This window comes from Mauremys reevesii, linkage group 5, assembly GCF_016161935.1.
Source record: "Mauremys reevesii isolate NIE-2019 linkage group 5, ASM1616193v1, whole genome shotgun sequence".
Classification (NCBI taxonomy): Eukaryota; Metazoa; Chordata; order Testudines; family Geoemydidae; genus Mauremys; species Mauremys reevesii.
Window position 1 is genome coordinate 128,635,348 of NC_052627.1, and position 18,921 is coordinate 128,654,268.

The window sequence follows — 18,921 nt, forward strand, 5'->3', positions numbered from 1 at the left end:
AACCTTGTTATACGGATATTAACCCAATTAATGCAGTTCAACCAATTCTTAGGCTGTAAAGTGAATATAAGTTAATGATGCATTTTTCAGTACAATAATGTGTAGACAGTTCTATGCAACCTGGCATGTCAAAATGATCTCCCAGATGCTCAGACACCTACATTTAATAGAGGTTTACAAATTCAGTACAAATTAACTACTGTGTAGCTGCTTCAGGGGTGAAACCCATCAGCTATTTTCTGCCACATTACATGAAATAATCTGTTTGGGGCAATTGTTTGGTTGGTTTTCTATACAGTTGATAGGAGGGTATTCAACTGAAGAATCACAGAATTTTATCTCATAGACATGCTGCAAGCCAGGATTTGCACCCCTCCCCTTCCTTGTTGTGGAAAAGTGAGTACACAATACACTACTTTTTTGCCTCCCTCACCCCCAAAATGGACACGTGAATGCAAAATAAATTGATTTTCATTTGAAGGCCACGGTGAATGAGCTCTGCGCATTAAAAGACAGAAGTCATACCCAGAATTCCAAGGTTAAATGAGTTTATTGAGATTTAGTGGTTACAATGGTATATTAGATACCTGTAATCCAAGCTACACCTACATATTTGCCTCTAAATTCTCACATAATCAATTTCTGTGTCTAAGCATTCCACCACCAGGTCTTCTATGTCTAACAATAACATAATAATAATAATATAAAAGGCAATGTCAATCACCATATTGTGCTTCATACTTCACCATAAAGAATTCAATTGGCAAAAAGTAAAACTTTTTCCATATTAATGGGATTAATTGAAACATGAGCATAGTCATAACCACTACTAGAATATAAAGAAGAAAATATGGATTAAAAGAAGCATCTTTAAAATGGATTAGTTTTTATCCTTGTTCAAAATTCACATACTATGATGAAGATGACTTCAAAGTTAAATTGTTTAATTATTGGGCCACACATTTAAGCATATTGGCTAGTACATTTTTGCACTGTAACAGAAGCAATACGAGCTTTATGGTCTACCATTACACTTCCAGGTTTTTTCTTTTAAATATACCTGCCAACTTAATGTTTCTTGCATGCATAAAGTTTTGCTTTTCAGTTTATTATTTACCCCCACACTTGAGGTGAAAATTCTTTGGCCAATTTTAGGCTAAAGTTTAAAAAAGTAAGCTTGGGATAACTCTATGTAACATCAGAGTAGATTGGTCTGCATTCATGGGTTGCAGATTGTTAATTACTTTAATAGAGCCTCAGGTTGCATGCAAATTGACACTGCTTCATTAGTTTTTTTCCCCCTTGCCAGACGCATACAAGTCGGCAGGTATGCATACAAAAAGGAATATAAAACCCTCCTGGTAAAGCCTAGTGTTTTAGAAGGAATCCATAGCTTTAAATTCACTTAAAGCCTGTACTGGGGAAATATGTTTCTTCTGGGAACCTCTTCTCACTCGTGTCTGATATTCTTCTGGCTTTTCTCTCTTTACTAAGGGTTTCTTCTCAGGGGCCTTCATCTTCCAAGATACAACAGGTGAGTTCACTGCAGCTGTACCATAGACCTTCTGATATTTCGTAGAAGCCACATATGATGCTTTCACAGTAAGGACCACAGCGTTCATCAGATTTTTAGCTGCCTGGATGAGGGACGTAGCACTGTCCAGCTGTGGATAGAAAAGAGAATGAAATATGATGGGGTTATTGCTGAACTCACCTCCAGAAGGATTTGATATATACTCTCAAATCTGATTAGATTTTCTTGCAGAAGGCCAGCTGAATATTATACAAAAAGAACAATCTCTGTACAGACTACACCCTGGTTTGTAGCACAGGTGTCCCAGGAACAGTCCACCAGTAATGTGCACTGAATTGGACTGCCAGCTACAGAGAAGCTGTGTGATACGCTACATTAACTTACAAACAGTTCAAAAGAAAAAAAAGTTGTTTCTCGTGTGTGTGTGTGAGGGGTTCGATTACATAAATTCCTCTCAAAAGTGACGTATCCCCAAACTTCTAACAACGTAGGGCTAGTCTATACTAGAAGTGCTGCAGCTGCACCAGTGCCACTGTAGCACGTCTGCTGAAGATGCTCTATGCCGACGGGCTAGAGCTTTCCCGTCGGCATAATAAAACCACCTCCATGAGAGCCAGTAGCTATACTGGCAGGAGAAGCTCTCCCGACTACTGAGCACTTTCCACACTGGCGCTTAGGTCAGCGTAACTTACGTCACTCATGGGGTGACTTATCATACCTCTGAATGACCTAAGTTATACCGACATAAGTGGCAGTCTGTACAAGCCTTTTCTTTCAACTGCGAGGGACAACAAAACAGGTCAGGTGGGATTTCCCCAAACTCTCAGCTTTAGCCTAACTGCCCCCACTCAGTCAGTGTAAACCACCAATTGATGTCACTGGGAGAGGTAAGCTCATGCTAAGCCCTTTGGGGAATCCCACCTGAATAGTTTAAAAAAGGTTGTGAAACCCTCAAGAAGCAGAAAAGACAAAGTAGTTGAGCGTAGATTTCACAATGATATGAGTAGGTAAAGCAATGGTTTCACAATTAGACATTATACCCGAGGGCTGCAGGTTGCCCACCACTGATGCAGATCCTTAAAATCCTAATTGACAACCCTGTAAGTGCCCCAAATTCCTAGGCACCTAAATTTTTGCCAGTAAAATCCTCACGGTGCCTAAATTTCTGGCAGTGTGTGTGCACATTACCAGCACTGAGCTGCTTGGAGTTTAGCTCCCATCTAAGCCACAGGGGGATTACAAACTAGGCTTTCCTCTCACTTATCTTACCTGTGTGGCCTGATCTGGCAACCGTGTTCTGAAAATGCCTTAGAGCACATGTACTGGGTCACAAAACACAGCCCAGAGGAGGTTTACCCAACAGTTCACTCACCCAGGCTGTTGAAGACCTAGGTTCAAATCCCCACCCTGCCTGATATTGGGCAGGGACTTAGCATTTTCCTCCATCACTGGGCTAAGAAGGATCCTGGGGCAGGTCTCAACCTCCTGTGGAGGCTGCTCCATTTTGTGTAAGTAAATAATTGCTCCTTGGGCCAGAGAGACAAAGAGAATGACTCTGTAGCCTGGTGGTTTTTGCAAGAAAGGACTCATTTAGTTTATATGGCTAACTCTAGGAGAAGGTTCACCACTGTGAATTCTGAGCAGATTTAGGAGCCTAGCTCTTTTGAGGGGCAGAGCATAAGCCACACCCATCTCCTCAGCATTTCCTACTGGCTTCCTTAGATGGATCCCCACAAAGATTGTTGGCTTTTGTGACTCCCCTCTCGCAGATCCCTAACTCTCTATGTACCTTGTATAGGGAGCCTGATTTGGGGCTAAAGATTTCACTAGGTGGCAGGGCACCTGAAGTTAGTCGCTGAGCTTAAATCCCCTTTGTAGATCTAGCTGTAGGCCCCTACCTGAATCTTTAAGTGCTTATAAATCTTTGAAAATCTGGCCCTAAGGCCCAGAGCCACAAAAGTATTAAGGTGCCTAACTCAATTGAGTTCAATCAATAGGAATTAGATGCCAAAATACTTTTGAGGAGCTGGACCTAAGTGACTTGCTAAACTGGGGATCAAGTTACCATGTTCCAGTAGTTCTTTCAAAGAAACATTGCAAAAGTAGGGTTAGTTCCTTGTTATTAAACCAGCCAGGTCCTCATTCCAACAGGTTTAATATTCCGCTAAAATAACAGTGTTTTCAGGCTTGTTGGGACTATGTCAGATGAGACGACTTACCATAGCTCTGCTTCCGTCCTACTCTACTTTCCCAGTCAATTTCACAATATTTCTAATGAGTCCCTTCCCTTCCTAGTTCCCTCAAGTCCCAGCTTTGGGTGATGCATTTTCATCATTCACAACAATTTGCATGTATATTTAAAAAAGGCAAAATACACACAAAGGCAATATCAAACATGGAATATGCAGAACATGCAGACACTATGAAAACACTTTGTGTTACTAAATATAAGAAGGATGTTGCCCTAACCAACGTGCTCAAAATATAACCAGAAAGAAACCCGCCCCTCCCGGGGAGGCAGGAATGGGCAGTGTAGAAGTATTATTAACAATGTTCCAGAGGCCTGGAGGATGTGTGAGAGAGCAAGTGAATTCACAGAGCAGAAGGAAGTAGAGGTAGGAAAAGAAGGATCCCGCACTGCCAGCAGTGAGTCGCACTCTGCAGTTTCTCCATGGAGACAGAGGCAGAAGGATTCTACCGTCCCTGCACTGCACAAAAATGGAGCCTCCAAAATCCAGCTACATTATATCTATACAGCACCCAGATTTTTAAAATGCAGTGGGAGTGATTTACATATAAAAAACATCAGTGTGCTCTTCACCAGCACCCTATTTCAGACCTTTTGCACTTCACATGTGTAATAGAAAATGTTCACTGTACTGTTTATTTTGTATTCCACATTGTCAATGGGTACGTCACTGCCTCATTCCTAAATGTGTGCCATCCCCTGAGATTACTACCTCGGGTGGAAGAGAGATTGGCTCTTACACTTTGTCATGCTGCATTCCAACACTTCTTGCTCCTTTCCACCTCTCTGGTAGCAATGACTTTTGGTTCTGTGCGCTTCCTTTTGTGCCACCCTTTGTTGCTGATGAGCCCTAACAGTCCGATGCATATTTGTAGCACCTGATTTGAGGTCTTTCAATGCCTCTGTTAGGCCATTAAATCAAAGCTGAAGCCAGTGGTTTGTCATTGGAAGGGCAAAACATAATGACTGAGCTTTCATCAAAACCATGCTGACGGAGACCAGCTAACATAACATAAGCATAGGCGCCAACTCCATGACTGCTCTGGGGCTGGAGCACCTATGGAAAAAAATTGGTGGGTGCTCAGCACCCACCGGCAGCTCCCCGTGGCTCTGCCCCACCCCCCTGCTCCAGCTCACCTCCACCTCCGCTTTCTCCGTGAGCACGCTGCCATGTCCTGCTTCTCCCTCCTCCCTCCCAGCACTTGTGCTGCAAAACAGCTGATTTGCGGGGCAGGGAGAGAGTAGGGGAGGGAGAATGCAGCGCACACCCACCGGCGCTGGAGAAAGTTGGCTCCTATGAACATAACACCACTTATGTTTTAGATTTTTTTTGAGGCCTTTCTAGGCCCCTTTCAGGGGTAAATCCTTAGCTTATAATGGCAGGAAAACATGGCCAATTCAATAGAAATATTGTTCAGCATGGTATTATACTATACCCAAACCACTGCCTCATTTAAAATGAGGTCTATATGTTTGTTGGCAGATAACAGATCTCTATTAAGTTATGATTGAGGGCTACAATCAAACATTATTCATTTTGAAATTATTCTTTTTGAAACTTCTATGCATAGATACAGTATATATAGTGATACAGTTAGGAGCGGCGCCAGAGTTTCTGGCGCCCTAGGCAGAATTCAGGGGACGACATGTTGTGCACTCCCCACAGGGCGCGCGGGAGCTTCCGGTTCCACTCCCATCGTGCCGCCGAAGAAGGACCCTCCGCCGAAATGCCGCAGGCGACAGCGGCAGTCATTGAGCTGCTCAATTGCCTGCCTCTGTTTTCCGAAGGTCCTTCTTCGGCGGATCAACGGGAGCAGAACCGGAAGCTCCCGTGCGCCCCATGGGGAGTGCACAAAATGCCGCCCCCCGAATCCTGGCACCCTAGGCAACTGCCTAGGGTCGCCTAATGGAAGCGCCGGCCCTGGATATAGTCAAGGAGCATTTCCTTTGTAATCAATCAATGTGGGACAGCCAAAATGCGTTGCGCTCCCATGAACTCTTTTCAAAGAGCCTGACAAACTTTAATTTTCATGACAAATCTTTGAGGAGGGAAGGATTATAGGCATTTTAGAGATGGGGTGAACTAAAGCACAGAACCATTAAGGGAAGCATTTTCAAAAGTTAGGCACCTAAATCCATATTTACAGCCTGACCTTACAAACAAATTACCCCATGCAGTTAAGCATGTAAGTAATTCCACGGGGGCCAATGGGCCTCTTCACATGCTTAGAGGTAAACATGTCTATAAGTATGCGAGGACTGGGGCATTAGCGTATGTCAACACTGCAAAAATAAACAAACCCAAACCAAACAAACCCATAGCAGCGAGTCTCAGAGCCCAGTTCAACTGACTGGGGCTCACAGAGCTCACTTTACGGGGCTACAAATAGTAGACATTCCAGCTCAGGCCGAAGCCAGGGCTCTGAAACCCAGTGTGTGTGTGTGTGTGGGGGGGGTCATCTCAGAGCCTGGGTGGGAACATCTACATGACTATTTTTAGCCTCTCTCGGGTGCCCAAGTAGTTGACCCAGCTTCTGAGACTCGCCGCTGCAGGGTTTGTTTTTGCAGTGTGGATGTACCCCAGGATACCTAAAAAAGTGGCCTGATTTTCAAAGATGCTGAGCACACCTGCAGCTTCCAGGGATGTCTCCCATTGTTCGGCACTTCAGAAAATCATATCACTTAGTTTTGTGCCTCTTTGATCACCTGTCCCTCCTTTTCAACTTGTTATTAAAGGGCGGCTCATCTTCACCACTACTAATCTAAGGATGAGTTCCAGACACCCCATCATTGGTCTTAATATTTATTTACATTCTAATATGTCTCCACGCGCTGAAAGCTTTTGAGAGACATGAAAAGCCCCTACCATTATTAGGTCTTGAGTGTCCACCAAACCTGCTCATAATTATCCCCCACATCCAATTTGGCCACCTAAGTGAGTTCCTTATTGCCTCCAGGTCCTGGGCTGTAGTTTGGTTCAGCAGAGAAGGATTAATCCAAATGAGCGTCACTTTAATTCACTTTTAGGCCTTGCTATGCCACTGCGGTACTTCAGTTTTAAGCTGGCCTGTTGAAATCAGCAGAGTACACTGGCACAGAGCAGATGCAGTAGTGAATCAGGAGGTTGATGTATTAATTTCCTACACAATCTGGACACAGAAAAACACACACTTTCCCAAATATGTAATGCTGATAACTGAAAAGGGGAAATGAACCCTGAAAATAAAAGCAACAGCAGGATATTATTGTGTGGATACAGAAAGCAAACTCCACTCCCTAGCAATGGACAGGGAATTATTAATGTGATGATACCCTTTGTGATAATAGCTAACACAGTCTTCTTGACAAGCTATACAAGTGATATATTTTCAAGAGTTCTGCTACTTGGATCACTTTTTGCTTTCATTTAGGGAAAAAGCCCTCTAAGTCATAAATGATAAACGTAGGCTATTGTGCCATAAAACTTCAACAGCGAAGAGGGGTGGGGAAGGAATCACAATTCTTCAAGAAACTTGGAATCATTCCACTGGCACCTGGTCATTCATTCAGGTTAAAACAGCCATCTACTCAAGAGGAGGCACAAATCATTCGGGGAAAAAAGACTTTGCTACAAGCTAACTTTGCAATTAATGAATGCAAGGTTAGAGAACTGGAGCTGCAGAGCCTATTATCTGCCAAGAAGATAATTTCAGGTGTAAAAAACTGCATAAGGCTTTGAGGGATGTGTGATCAGCTTATACGCTGTGCTGCATTTTCCCTCAAATAGAGGCAGAATTTTCCAGAGTCTTGTGGCAATAAGGATGTTTTGCTTCTTTTACAGGCACACCATAATCAGAAGTGTCTGAATAAAAAAAAAAGGAATAGCTACAAAACTAAAGGGTGGGGGGGAGACTGCTAATGTTTTCCCCAGCAATATGAAAACATAGAAGAATTTTCCCTCTTCCTTTTTTTACATCCTTAATGGGGTTAAAAATCATGACTCAGTTTTAAAAGGAAGAGCATTTTCTCTCCAGCAGTCACCCTATGATTTAGAGAAGGAGAGAGAGTGGAGCTAGCAGAAGGAAGGGAACCCTGATCTTTCACAATTCAATGTGCTTTTTCAATGCAGTGCTCATCCTATTCTCCACCTTTGGTGAGAAAGTGGTGTCGCTGGAATAGGAAAAGAAAAAAGTTACAGAATATTTGGATACACTGGATGTATTCAAGTCAGCAGGTCCTGAAGATATTTACGCTAGGGTACTTTAGGAACTACCTGAATCAATCTTCAAACTATTAGCAATTATCTTAAAGATCTTATGGGGAACTGGCGAGGTACCAGGAGTCTGGAGAAAGGCAAACATCTTTAAAAAGGGAACGAAGAGGATCTGGGGAATTTTATATCAGTCACCTTACCTTCAATACCTGGAAAGATATTGGAACAAATTATTAAAAATCAATGTGTAAGCATCTAAAGGATTAAAGGGTAATAAGTAATAGGCAAAGTGGATTGAGGAAAAACAAATCATATCAAACCAATCTAATTTCCTTCTTTGACAGGGTTACTGTTCTAATGGATAGAGTGGAAGCAGTAGACATAATATATCTTGGCTTTAGTAAGGCTTTTGACGCACTCCTATATAACATTCTCATAAACCAAGTAGGGAAATGTGATCTAGATGAAATTACTATGGATGGGTGCATAACTGGTTGAAAGACCATAATCAAAGAGTAATTAGCAATGGTTCACTGCCAAATTAGGAAGATGTATCTAGTAGAATCCAGCAGGTGTCCGTCATAAGTCTGGTTCTATTCAGGATTTTAATTAATGACTTGTGTACTGGAATGAACAGTCTGCTCATAAAATCAGCAGATGATACTAAGCTGGGGGAGACTGCAAGCACTTTGGAGGACAGGATTCAAATTCAAAATAACCAACAAATTGGAGAATGGTCTTAAATCAACAAGATGAAATTCAATAAAGACAAGTCCAAAGTACTACAGTTTGGAATTAAAAAACTCAACTGCTCAAATACAAAATGGGGAATAACTGGTTAGGCACTCGTACTGCTGGGGATGGGGGGCATAGTAGCTCACATATCGAAAATGAGCCAAAAATGTAATGCAGTTCTTAAAAAGGCTAATATAATTCTGGGCTGTATTAATAGGAGAGTCATATATATGACACCAGAGACAATTGTCCCGCTCTACTTGGCACTGGTGAGGCCTCAACTGCAGGATTATGTCCAGTTTTGGATGCCACACTTTAAGAAAGATGTGGAAAAATTGGAGACAGTCTAGAGGAGAGCAACAAAAGGGATAAATGGTTCAGAAAACCTGACCTATGAGGAAAGGTTGAAAATAACTGGGCATGTTTAGTCTTGAGAAAAGAAGACTGAGGAGGGGGAACTGAAAAAGTCTTCAAAAATGTTATGGGCTTCTACAAAGAGGACTGTGATCAATTGTTCTCCATGGCCACTGAAGATAGGACAAGAAGTAATTGTCTTAATTTGAAGCAAGGGAGATTTAGGTTAGGTATTATGTCAAATTTTCTAACTATAAAGATAGTTCTATACTGGAACAGGCTTCCAAGGGAGGTTGTGGAATTCCCATCACTGAAGGTTTTTTAAGGACAGGTTAGACAAACATCTGTCAGGGATTATATAGGTTTACTTGATGCTGTGTTAGCGTAGGGGGGCTCCACTACAGAATCTGTCAAGATCCTCTCCAGCCTTACATTTCTATGGTTCTATGAAAAGATTTGTCTGAGGAGCTCTCCCAACCATTAGTGTTGATTTTTAATAGGTCTTGGATAACTCGGGGATTTCCAGAGGACTGGAAGAAAGCTAATGCAGTGCCCATATTTTTAAAATGTAAATGGGATGACCCGGGTAATTATAGACCTGTCACCCTGCAATCAATCCTGGCTAAAGTAATTAAATGACTGATATGGGACTTGATTAAAAAAGAATTAAAGGTGGGTAATATAACTAATGACAATCAACATGGGATTATGGAAAATAAATCTTTCCAAACTAAGTTGATATAATTTTTAGATGAGATTGTAATTTTGTTTGATAAAGGTAATAGTATTGATGTACACCTAGACTTCTGTGTGGCATATGACTCGGTTCTACACAACAGTTTAAGAAAACAGAATAATACAAAACCAAAAAGGTGAATTTAAATGGGTTAAAACCTAGCTGATAGGTCTCAAAATATAATGGTAAACTGGGAATCATCACTGAGTGGGTGTGTTTGTAATGGGGTCCCTGGGGCATATGTTATTCGTCTTACACTATTTAATATTAGTATCAGTGACCTGGAAAAAAACATAAAATCATTCCTGATAAAGTGTTCAGATGAAACAAATAATAATGAAGAGCACAGGTCACTGATACATAGTGATCTGGATTGCTTAACATGCTGATGCAAGCAAACAAAGTGAATTTCAATAATGTCAGGCCATATGTTTAGGAACAAAGAATATAGGCCAGACCTACATGGGAGACTCTATCCCAGAAAGCCATGACTTTGAAAAAGACTTGATGGATATTCAGCTAAACACGAGCTTCCTGAAGGATGCTGTGGCTGAAAGGGTTAATGCAATGTTTGGATGTATAAATAGGGATATATTGAAGAAGAGTAGAGAGGTAATATCTCCATATTCAGCATTGGTATGATCATCACTGCAATACTGTGTCCAGCTCTCGTGTCTAAAATTCAAGAAGTATGTTGATAAACTGGAGAAGATTAACAGAAGATCATCAAGAATGATTAAAGCACTGGAAAATATGCCTTGCAGTGAAAGACTCAAAGAGCTCAATCTATTTATCTTAAGAAAGAGAAGGTTAAGTAAGGGGTTACTTGATCACAGTCTGTAACAAACATTTGATAATAAAGGGCTTTTCAATCTAGCAGACAAAGCTGTAACAAGATAGAATGGCTGGAAGTTGAAACTAGACAAATTCAGTGTCATCATGAAATGTAAATTTTAAACAGTGAGAGTAATTAACCATTGGAATAACTTAATAAGGCTTGGGGTTGATTCTCCATTACCGGAAACCTTTAAATCAAGGATGGATGTTTTTCAAAAAGATTTGTTCAACCACAGCTACTGGACATGAAGCAGGAATTAATACAGGAAAGTCCTGTAGCCTGTCTTTTGCAAAAGGTCAGGCTAGAGAATGACAGTGGTCCCTTTAGGGTTTAAAAAGTATGAATTATTAATTTTTTACTACTAATACTAATGGTTATTGTTTAGTCTGATTGGCTTTATCGGGTTAGTTTGTTGTTTGTTTGTTTTTAATTATTCTTATTCTTGGTGATCATATATTTTAAAATATTACAACAGCATCTAAACCCATTGGGATAGTCACTGAACTAGATTGAGACTTTATTTACATAACTGTGCAGGACCCTCTTACACCCCGACTCTGGCTAACAGGACCTGGGTGCAGAGAAATAAGCAGTGCTATGCATCTGCTTTCTTCCTCCCCGGACCAAGTAGCAAGGAAGAAGTGTGAAATGGATAGAACCTTTGATCCATTGTTGTAGGGGTAGTACTGGCCAATTAGCTTCTAGTACAGGCCAGCAGTAAATTAGTATCCCCTGGGAGCCGGGAGGAAACAAGAGAGGAATTGTGACTCAGAAAGGCATATAAGGAATAATGCCTCCTGGAGCTACTGCTGTTGCAGCTCACCTTCTGCAACAGCCCTTGCTCAGAGCTGTGTCTTAAGGCAAAGGGAAAGTCTACACTACAAAATTAAGTTGACCGAAATGACTTAACCGTACAGCTACTGAAGTAACAATCATTTTTTATATATCCACACTATGTTCCTTCTGTAGGTGGTGTGTGTCCTTACCAGAAGCACTTGCACCAATTTAACTGCCAGTGTGGAGCAATGTGGGATGAAAAGAGGCACCTGTCAATGTAAGCAACGCAATGTCTACATTGACACTGCATCAACCTAACCACATCAACTTTAAGTGCTACGCCTCTTGAGGAGGTGGAGTTATTAAGTCGGTGTAGTGGGCGAGTTAGATCAGTGGGAGATAAATTTTAGTGTAGATGCTTACAAGTTAGGTCGAGCTAAGGCAGCTTACATCGACCTAAACTCTGTAGCGCAGACCAGGCCAAAATCGAATCCTATATAAATAAATGTATATTTTTCTCACAATTATAGTAATGCCACCTGACATTTCTGTAGTGGTTTCCATCTCAAAGCATTTTATAGTTTTACAAGTACGTATTAATGACAACCAATATAGGAATCACTACACCCAGGACTCAAATGCAACCATCTCTGGGTTGTTTAAAAGTAACACTACACAACAGGCTAAGGCCCCAATCCACCAACTCATTTAAGCACATGAGGAATTGCACTGAAGTCAATATAATAAAGTGCTTTGCTGGATCTGGGGCCAGGACCGGAAGAAAAGTAAAATGCATTAATCAGTTGAAACTATGTGGCAATGTGTTGTAGGTAAGCAAAATGCTATTATCCAAACTGGAATGTGGGCATGACACTGATGTTAAAAAGGTTTCATGGTTATCTAGAGAAAACAAAGTATATTCCCCCTTTTCTTGCTATTTTCCCATTGGATTGTAATTAACTTACTCCTCTTGACATGTTGACGTTTTAACTCATTTAGGTAGGTAGTTGTGTTTCATAACTTGCCAATCCACTGATTACTTGTTGTCATTTGCATTTTTTCAATTACAGGTAGGTAAACCATAGGGACTCCCAAGCAGACTTAGTTATATTGAACACATTCTGCATCCTTACCATGGTTTTTCATACCATTTCTTTTATCATAATGGGAAACAGACAAATGTACCAAGAATTATGGGTAGCTCCTCCATATAACATGAATCACTGCCATTTTGAGAAGAGACTTACATTGAACTTGGTTGGTTACCAGTTTTATTATGACAATATCCAAAACTATAAGTAGTGTTCTAATAAAAGAAGACACACACAGAGGCAAACACACATGATACAGAGAGATCGGGAGGATGCATTTGTATTGCTGAATAAATCACTTTGACCAATATTAATTGCCAAAAAAGAAAAAAAATAGATCCCATTTTATTTTCTTTGTATAAACATGTCTATTTAATATAAATAGGTATTTAATTTGTGAAAACAAAATATCTAGAGATAAATATAATAGAAGATATTCACTGAACTTAGCTACATTTTAAATCACATTTAATAGCTAAATGAAGAGATAGAATAATATTTATTACTTCTTCAAAAACTATCTATAATAATAGGTCATCATATATAATTTTCATTAAATTAATTTTAAATCAACCTGGTTGACCCATAACTCCTGATGGTTAAAGGCTGCCATGTGAATGATCCTAAAAGTTAACAAAAATGTTCACATCAGCCCTAAGAAACTTTCACTTTGTTTTTACACTCTGCAACTACCCAGAGATAAAGATGACCTGACTGAAAAATCAGGACCCTTTTTTAAATCACAGTTAAACCTATTTTAAGTAATCAGACGTGAATCCAGCCCCCAAATGGTCATCCAGTAGAAAAGGTCTTAAACCCTAATGGTCAAATGGTAGTGAACTAGAAAGTGTTAATTTAAGATGGGGTTTGTGTGTGGAGGTCATCAGTAGTGCCTGTTCCACTGTTATGCTACTTGTACACTACATACCACTTGCAGCAGCATGGAGGGTATGTTTAGCTACACTGCACAATCAAAAGCAGGCTCCGTCCACACTGCAGCGTGTAGCTATATGTGTTAGTGAAAAACTCTGGCAGGGAAGAGGCAGTGGGGAAAGGTCTCAGCAGCAGGGAACTGCCAGAGCCTGTTCCCACTGCCTCCCCATTGCCAAAGTCCTTCCCAGCTGCTGGAGTTTTTCATTGCAGTGGTGAAAGGCTTGGGCACCTCCTCCCTATTGGAGTCTTATCCCGCTGCAGGGAGCTGTCAGAGCTTTACCCTGTCACAGGGAGCTGATGGAGACTTTCCCCATTGCCTCCACACTGCTGGAGTCTTTCCCCTCTGTAGGATCTTTTCACTGCAGTGAGGAAAGACTCCAGCAGTGAGTAGACAGAGGGACACTACACTGCTAAAATAGCAGTGTCAGGCACTGCTTGGTTGAGTAGAGAGCCATGTAAGGTATATACCTGGATACATTCCCACAGGGTCCAGGTGTGTCTTTGCTCATCTAAGAACTCCCTCGCTGTCTACACTGATATTTATACCCGTGCTAGGAGGGAATGTGGTGTATGTACTCTGCATGTCTCTGAAAGGAGTGTGCAGTGTAGATGTGCCTTTAAAGTAATCAAGTTTAAGGCCACAAGGGATCACCAGATCATCTAGTCTGACCTCCTGTATATCACAGACAATACCACGGCCACACTGACCCCAGTGAAATCCTTTTCTGATTTTATTTACACTGATGCAGGGCCCTGATTCAGCAAGGTACTTAAGCACATTGCTAACATTAAGGGGACTTCAAATAAGACTACTCACTCACTTCAGCTTAGGTATGTGCTTAAGTACCTTGCTGAATCAAGGCCTAAATCCAGAGTATCTACAATGGATTTAGTGTAACTTAGTCCAGGTCTGCACTGCAGACTTCTGTCGGCACAGTTATGTTGGTCGATGGGAGTGAAGAGGTATGATCCCTGACCAAAGTAGTTGTGCCGATGGAGTCCCTAGTGTAGACACAGCTGTATCAGCAAAACTGCACTTTTACTAGTAAAGTTTGTTTTGCTTGTTGGGAGAGATTTAATTACACGAGTACAAAGTTCAGTTTTGCTGGTATAACTGCGTCCATATTAGGAGCACTTTGCTGGTAGTGTTTTTTCTTGCTTTCACCTTGTCCTATTAGTTCGCGTCAACAGCTCTTGTTCAGGTCCAAGCACTCCTGTTGACTACTTTGTCCAAGCTGACACCAACTTTCTTCACGTCCTACTTTGGCATCTCGAACCACCTTTTTCTCATTCTTCCTCCTGGTCTTTGTCCCATGACTACTAGATCTGATACTCTCTGACCAACACACCCCACATCTCATTGTCTCACTTGACCCAATCATCTTAGTTGATACTCTCTCCGCTTTTCCATGATGGGGGCCACCTGCATGATAACTCGTACCATTTCACTGTGTGACAGCATCCATCAACTCTTGTCTTCCTAGGGTTCATCTAAGCATTCTCATTTTGGCAGTATGAAGCAGTTGTTCTTCTCTCATTCATTCACTAACTTTCTGACCCATATGTCATGGCTAGTCTAATTATGGTCTTATATACTTTGCTCTTTAGCTTACTTGCCATATTCTTATTGCAGAGAACTTCCTTCAGCTCCCTCCATTATCACCAAGCGCTCTTCATGTGACCTCTAATATCTGCTCCATGGTCCTGGAATGGCTCAATACTGAACTGAGGTATTTAAATTGTTGCACAGACTAACTCTATACCATCTAATTATACTGGCTTCTCATTGTCCCTCTCAATAAAGCTTTGCATGTATTCCGGCTTTTGTTGGTTGATTCATAAACCATTTTCTTCTAATGCAGCCCTCCAGTATAGTGGTATTGCTATACCAGTTTTTAAAAAAAACCCACAATAGTGGTATTGCTATATCAGTAAAATGTTCTTCGTGTCGATATGGCCTTACATCAGAGTCTGGCCCATATATTCTAGCACTGAACATTATATTGGGCCAGATTCTTAGTTGGAGTAACTCAATGTAGCTCATTTCAATGGAGTTAGGACATTTACAGCATCTTGGCTTGATTGGGTCAGCTACACCATGACCCTGACAGTGCAGGATTGGTCCCTATTGCACATTTTCTCAAACTATAGAATCTAGAGTAAGAAAGGCCTGTTGTTGTAGCACAAAGGATCAGATGTATGTGCTTCAGCAGTCATCCATTAGCAGTAATTCCATTCCAGCTGAAATTTTGGAAATTGCTTTATCAAAATACCATTCTTATGTCAATGGCTGGTGTTCCAAATTGTCAGCATATATCCTTTGAATGAGGCATGATGAGTGCATAAATTTTAACACTTGAAATGAAAATATAGAACACAAGTCAAATGGAAACCACTGAGTTTTTAATGTTGTCCAGCTACAGCTATGTAAGTATTATTATTATTGGCTTCTTTTCATCCTGATAGGAACTGAATGTTAAGAAACTGTACTTTCTTCCATGCATCTGTCATAAATCCCACAGGAAGCAGGGATATAGATCCTTGTATTATTGGTCCAGTAGTCTTAAAGCAATGGGGAAAAAAATCTGAAATTTCTAACTAACAAGAGTGGCGTGGGAGGCAGTGAAACTGGACATGTGGATGAGGGTTCTATTTGGGATGCAGTGTTTCTTTATCCGAGTGTAACAGGGCGTAGCAGGGTCCCACTTGGTCCTGTCTCTTCTCTGCTCCAAAAACCGCTCCAAGACCTTCTGGCTCAGCAGTCACCAGTGCCATCCCACCACCTTCTCACCAGGTACAGCATGGGGGTTCCAGCCTTGAGGACTTCTTAGCCTTTGGACCCAGAAGGGCAGAGGTACCATGCTCCTTCCCTTCCCTGGCTTCCTCCCTTGGCTTCCTTCCTCTGAGGCTTTTATACAGCCCCAGGCTAAGTAGGCTGGCAGCTGTTTCCCCTTTGCCAATCAGGTGCAGGTTTTTCTAGCCAGCTCCAATTTACCTCCCTTAATTGGAACAAGGGTGAGAGAGGGCTGGCTCAGGAATTCCTGCACAGCACTCTGTCATGCCCAGTGTAACTATATTGGAAACTCTGTGTTTGACCTCTGCATTAAAAATACAGCAAACGAGTAGATCACACATCAGGAAACTACAAAGCCATTTCTTTAAATGTAATGAGTTAATATTATCCACATATTGCAGAACACTTCAACTCTCTTTGCAAAGGCATCATATTTCATGTAAAAGCTAATGTTACAATAAAATCCTTGAAACCATTCTGCCATCTCAGCTGGATCTTTTAGTGTCTGTGGATGGATAACAGACACAGTCCCTCCCACATCCGGTTTGAGGAAAAGACCTAATCACAGGGTGGAGGAGAGGATGAAGGTCCCATCACAAAAATAAAATAAGATTACGTCTCCTAGAGTGGTTGAGTCAAACAATATTTTGGAGAAGGCACAAGATCCCAACCTATCACAGAAGATATATTGTCAGCATGGATACTGAAGCTGCCCAGAATAAAAAGTCTCTTGAGAATCCAGTGATCCAACAAGAAGTCAGTAAGGTAAAAATTCAGGTGAATGGTCTTCATAAAGCCAGAACTAAAACATTTTATGCTGGGATTCACAAGCAGACAGATACACATAAATCAGTCCATCTTTGATACTGGACATCTTCTGAACCTGAGATCGTATGTAAAACCCACAGCCAGGTCTCTTCACTAACCCTCCCAGAATCTGATGCATGAAAGAAAGTGCAGGCTTTGATATTCAGTTGCTATTACATCTATAAGAGGCTGATATAGGGTAGCTGGTCAATACTATTGATTTGTCTCCTCCTGGTTTGAATTCTTGTATGCCTTTTGTGAGAAGGTTTAAAGCTGTAACAAATATAGCTAGATTTTTTTTTAATATTTCAGTTTTTCCAAGTGAATGTAATGCTTCTATAAAGGTGTTAGATTGCCAACCCTGGAGACCAGTCTCACTTATTTATCCAGAGAACAGGTACAGCAACTAGAGAGACTGTGCATGTTTTTCCTTACTGTCTTACCTGGAGATACTTGGAAGACTCATGTTGATTGGTTATTGCACAATCAACACGAAGTAGGGTAACTATCAGACACAGAGTGCAATGGACGTTCAGTACAATGGCATCAATAAAGCACATAGACTAGCACATTTCTTTTCATAAGAGTGTGTTAGCCACAGCTGTTCCTTGTGATTTTGTCTGTGTGATCGAACAGGACGATGTGGCATTTCAATCTATATTGCTACAAAAGTGTGACTGTCCAACTTCTTTTCCATTTGTAAGACTGTCAGAACTTCTGTGTATGTGTTATCTTCCTGTCTTCATCTGAGATGATATCTCACATTCCAAGGCAAATTGCTTCCTAACTAAATTCAGATGATTGAGGTTGCCTTTGCCCAGGTCAGCATAAAAAGAGTTTGAGGATGACTTTGCTGGCATACATGGTTATCCTCAGGCGAGTTTCCCAAAACCATCAATCACATTCAGTCCTGAAATGAATAGGATGTAATAGCATTGCTGAATGGCAGATATCGGCAGAACAACAGTTCGTTGCTTCTGTACTGGCATGGCGTTTCATTGCTTGCCAACTAATATTTTGCATCTTGTATAAAACTCACAAGTGCTGAACACTTGTAAGATGTTGAGTTCCCTCCATTTCCACGGAAGTCAGTGAGAGCATTCAAGGTCTGATCCAAGACCTAATCAATGGAAAGATTTCTTTTGATTTCAGTGAGCCCAACCTTGTAGGACTGGGCCCATAGCAAAAGGAAGAAGGAAAAGAAGTCCTGACCACATGAAATATGATCATACAGGTAGTAGTAGAGGATCTAATATTCCAGCTGATATGAGAGTCTGTCAGCTAGCAAATGCATAACTCAATTTTTCAGCACAGGCGTAGCCATGTTACAGGTTATGTGAAGATTCTGGTCAATCACCAAATATATTATTTGTGAATATAAAGTGGCTCATTATGTAGATACTATTGGCCATTTTACTCCTTAAAAGAAGCAATTTGGAATTTCTGGATACTTTGCAAATAAATTAAAACACAAACAAATGAGTTACAAATTCGGTAGATATCCCAAGAAAGAACAAAGGTAATAATTGGAGATATACCAATCTCCTAGAGTTGGAAGGGACCTTGAAAGGTCATTGAGTCCAGCCCCCTGCCTTCAGTAGCAGGACCAATTTTTTTGCCCCAGATCCCTAAGTGGCCCCCTCAAGGATTGAACTCACAACCCTGGGTTTAGCAGGCCAATGCTCAAACCACTGAGCTATCCCTCCCCCCAAAGAACTTGGAGATGCTGGGGAACAAAGAACAAAGAGAAGTAAAATGAGCCAAACCTCACTCATTTTATTCACAAGAATAGTCTTGTACACGTAAAATTTTGGTGGTCTCAGTGGGATTACCTGAATGAGTAAAATGAACAGGATTAAGTCCAATTTAGACACCAAAGACA

General features: G+C 41.1%; 1 protein-coding gene across 9 annotated transcripts in view; it reads right to left on the reverse strand.

Annotated features, from left to right (window-relative positions):
* Positions 1 to 555: 555 nt before the first annotated feature.
* The window catches only part of CTNNA2 (catenin alpha 2), a 750,149-nt gene continuing 731,783 nt past the window's right edge, over positions 556 to 18,921 (reverse strand). For 8 of the 9 annotated variants that reach the window (XM_039539874.1, XM_039539878.1, XM_039539876.1 and 5 more), the window contains one exon: positions 1,377 to 1,664. In XM_039539874.1, coding sequence (XP_039395808.1) covers positions 1,377 to 1,664 — 288 coding nt within the window. Of the gene's footprint in view, positions 1,665 to 18,921 lie in introns of all 9 variants that reach the window. The other variant, XM_039539873.1, reaches the window with a different exon arrangement.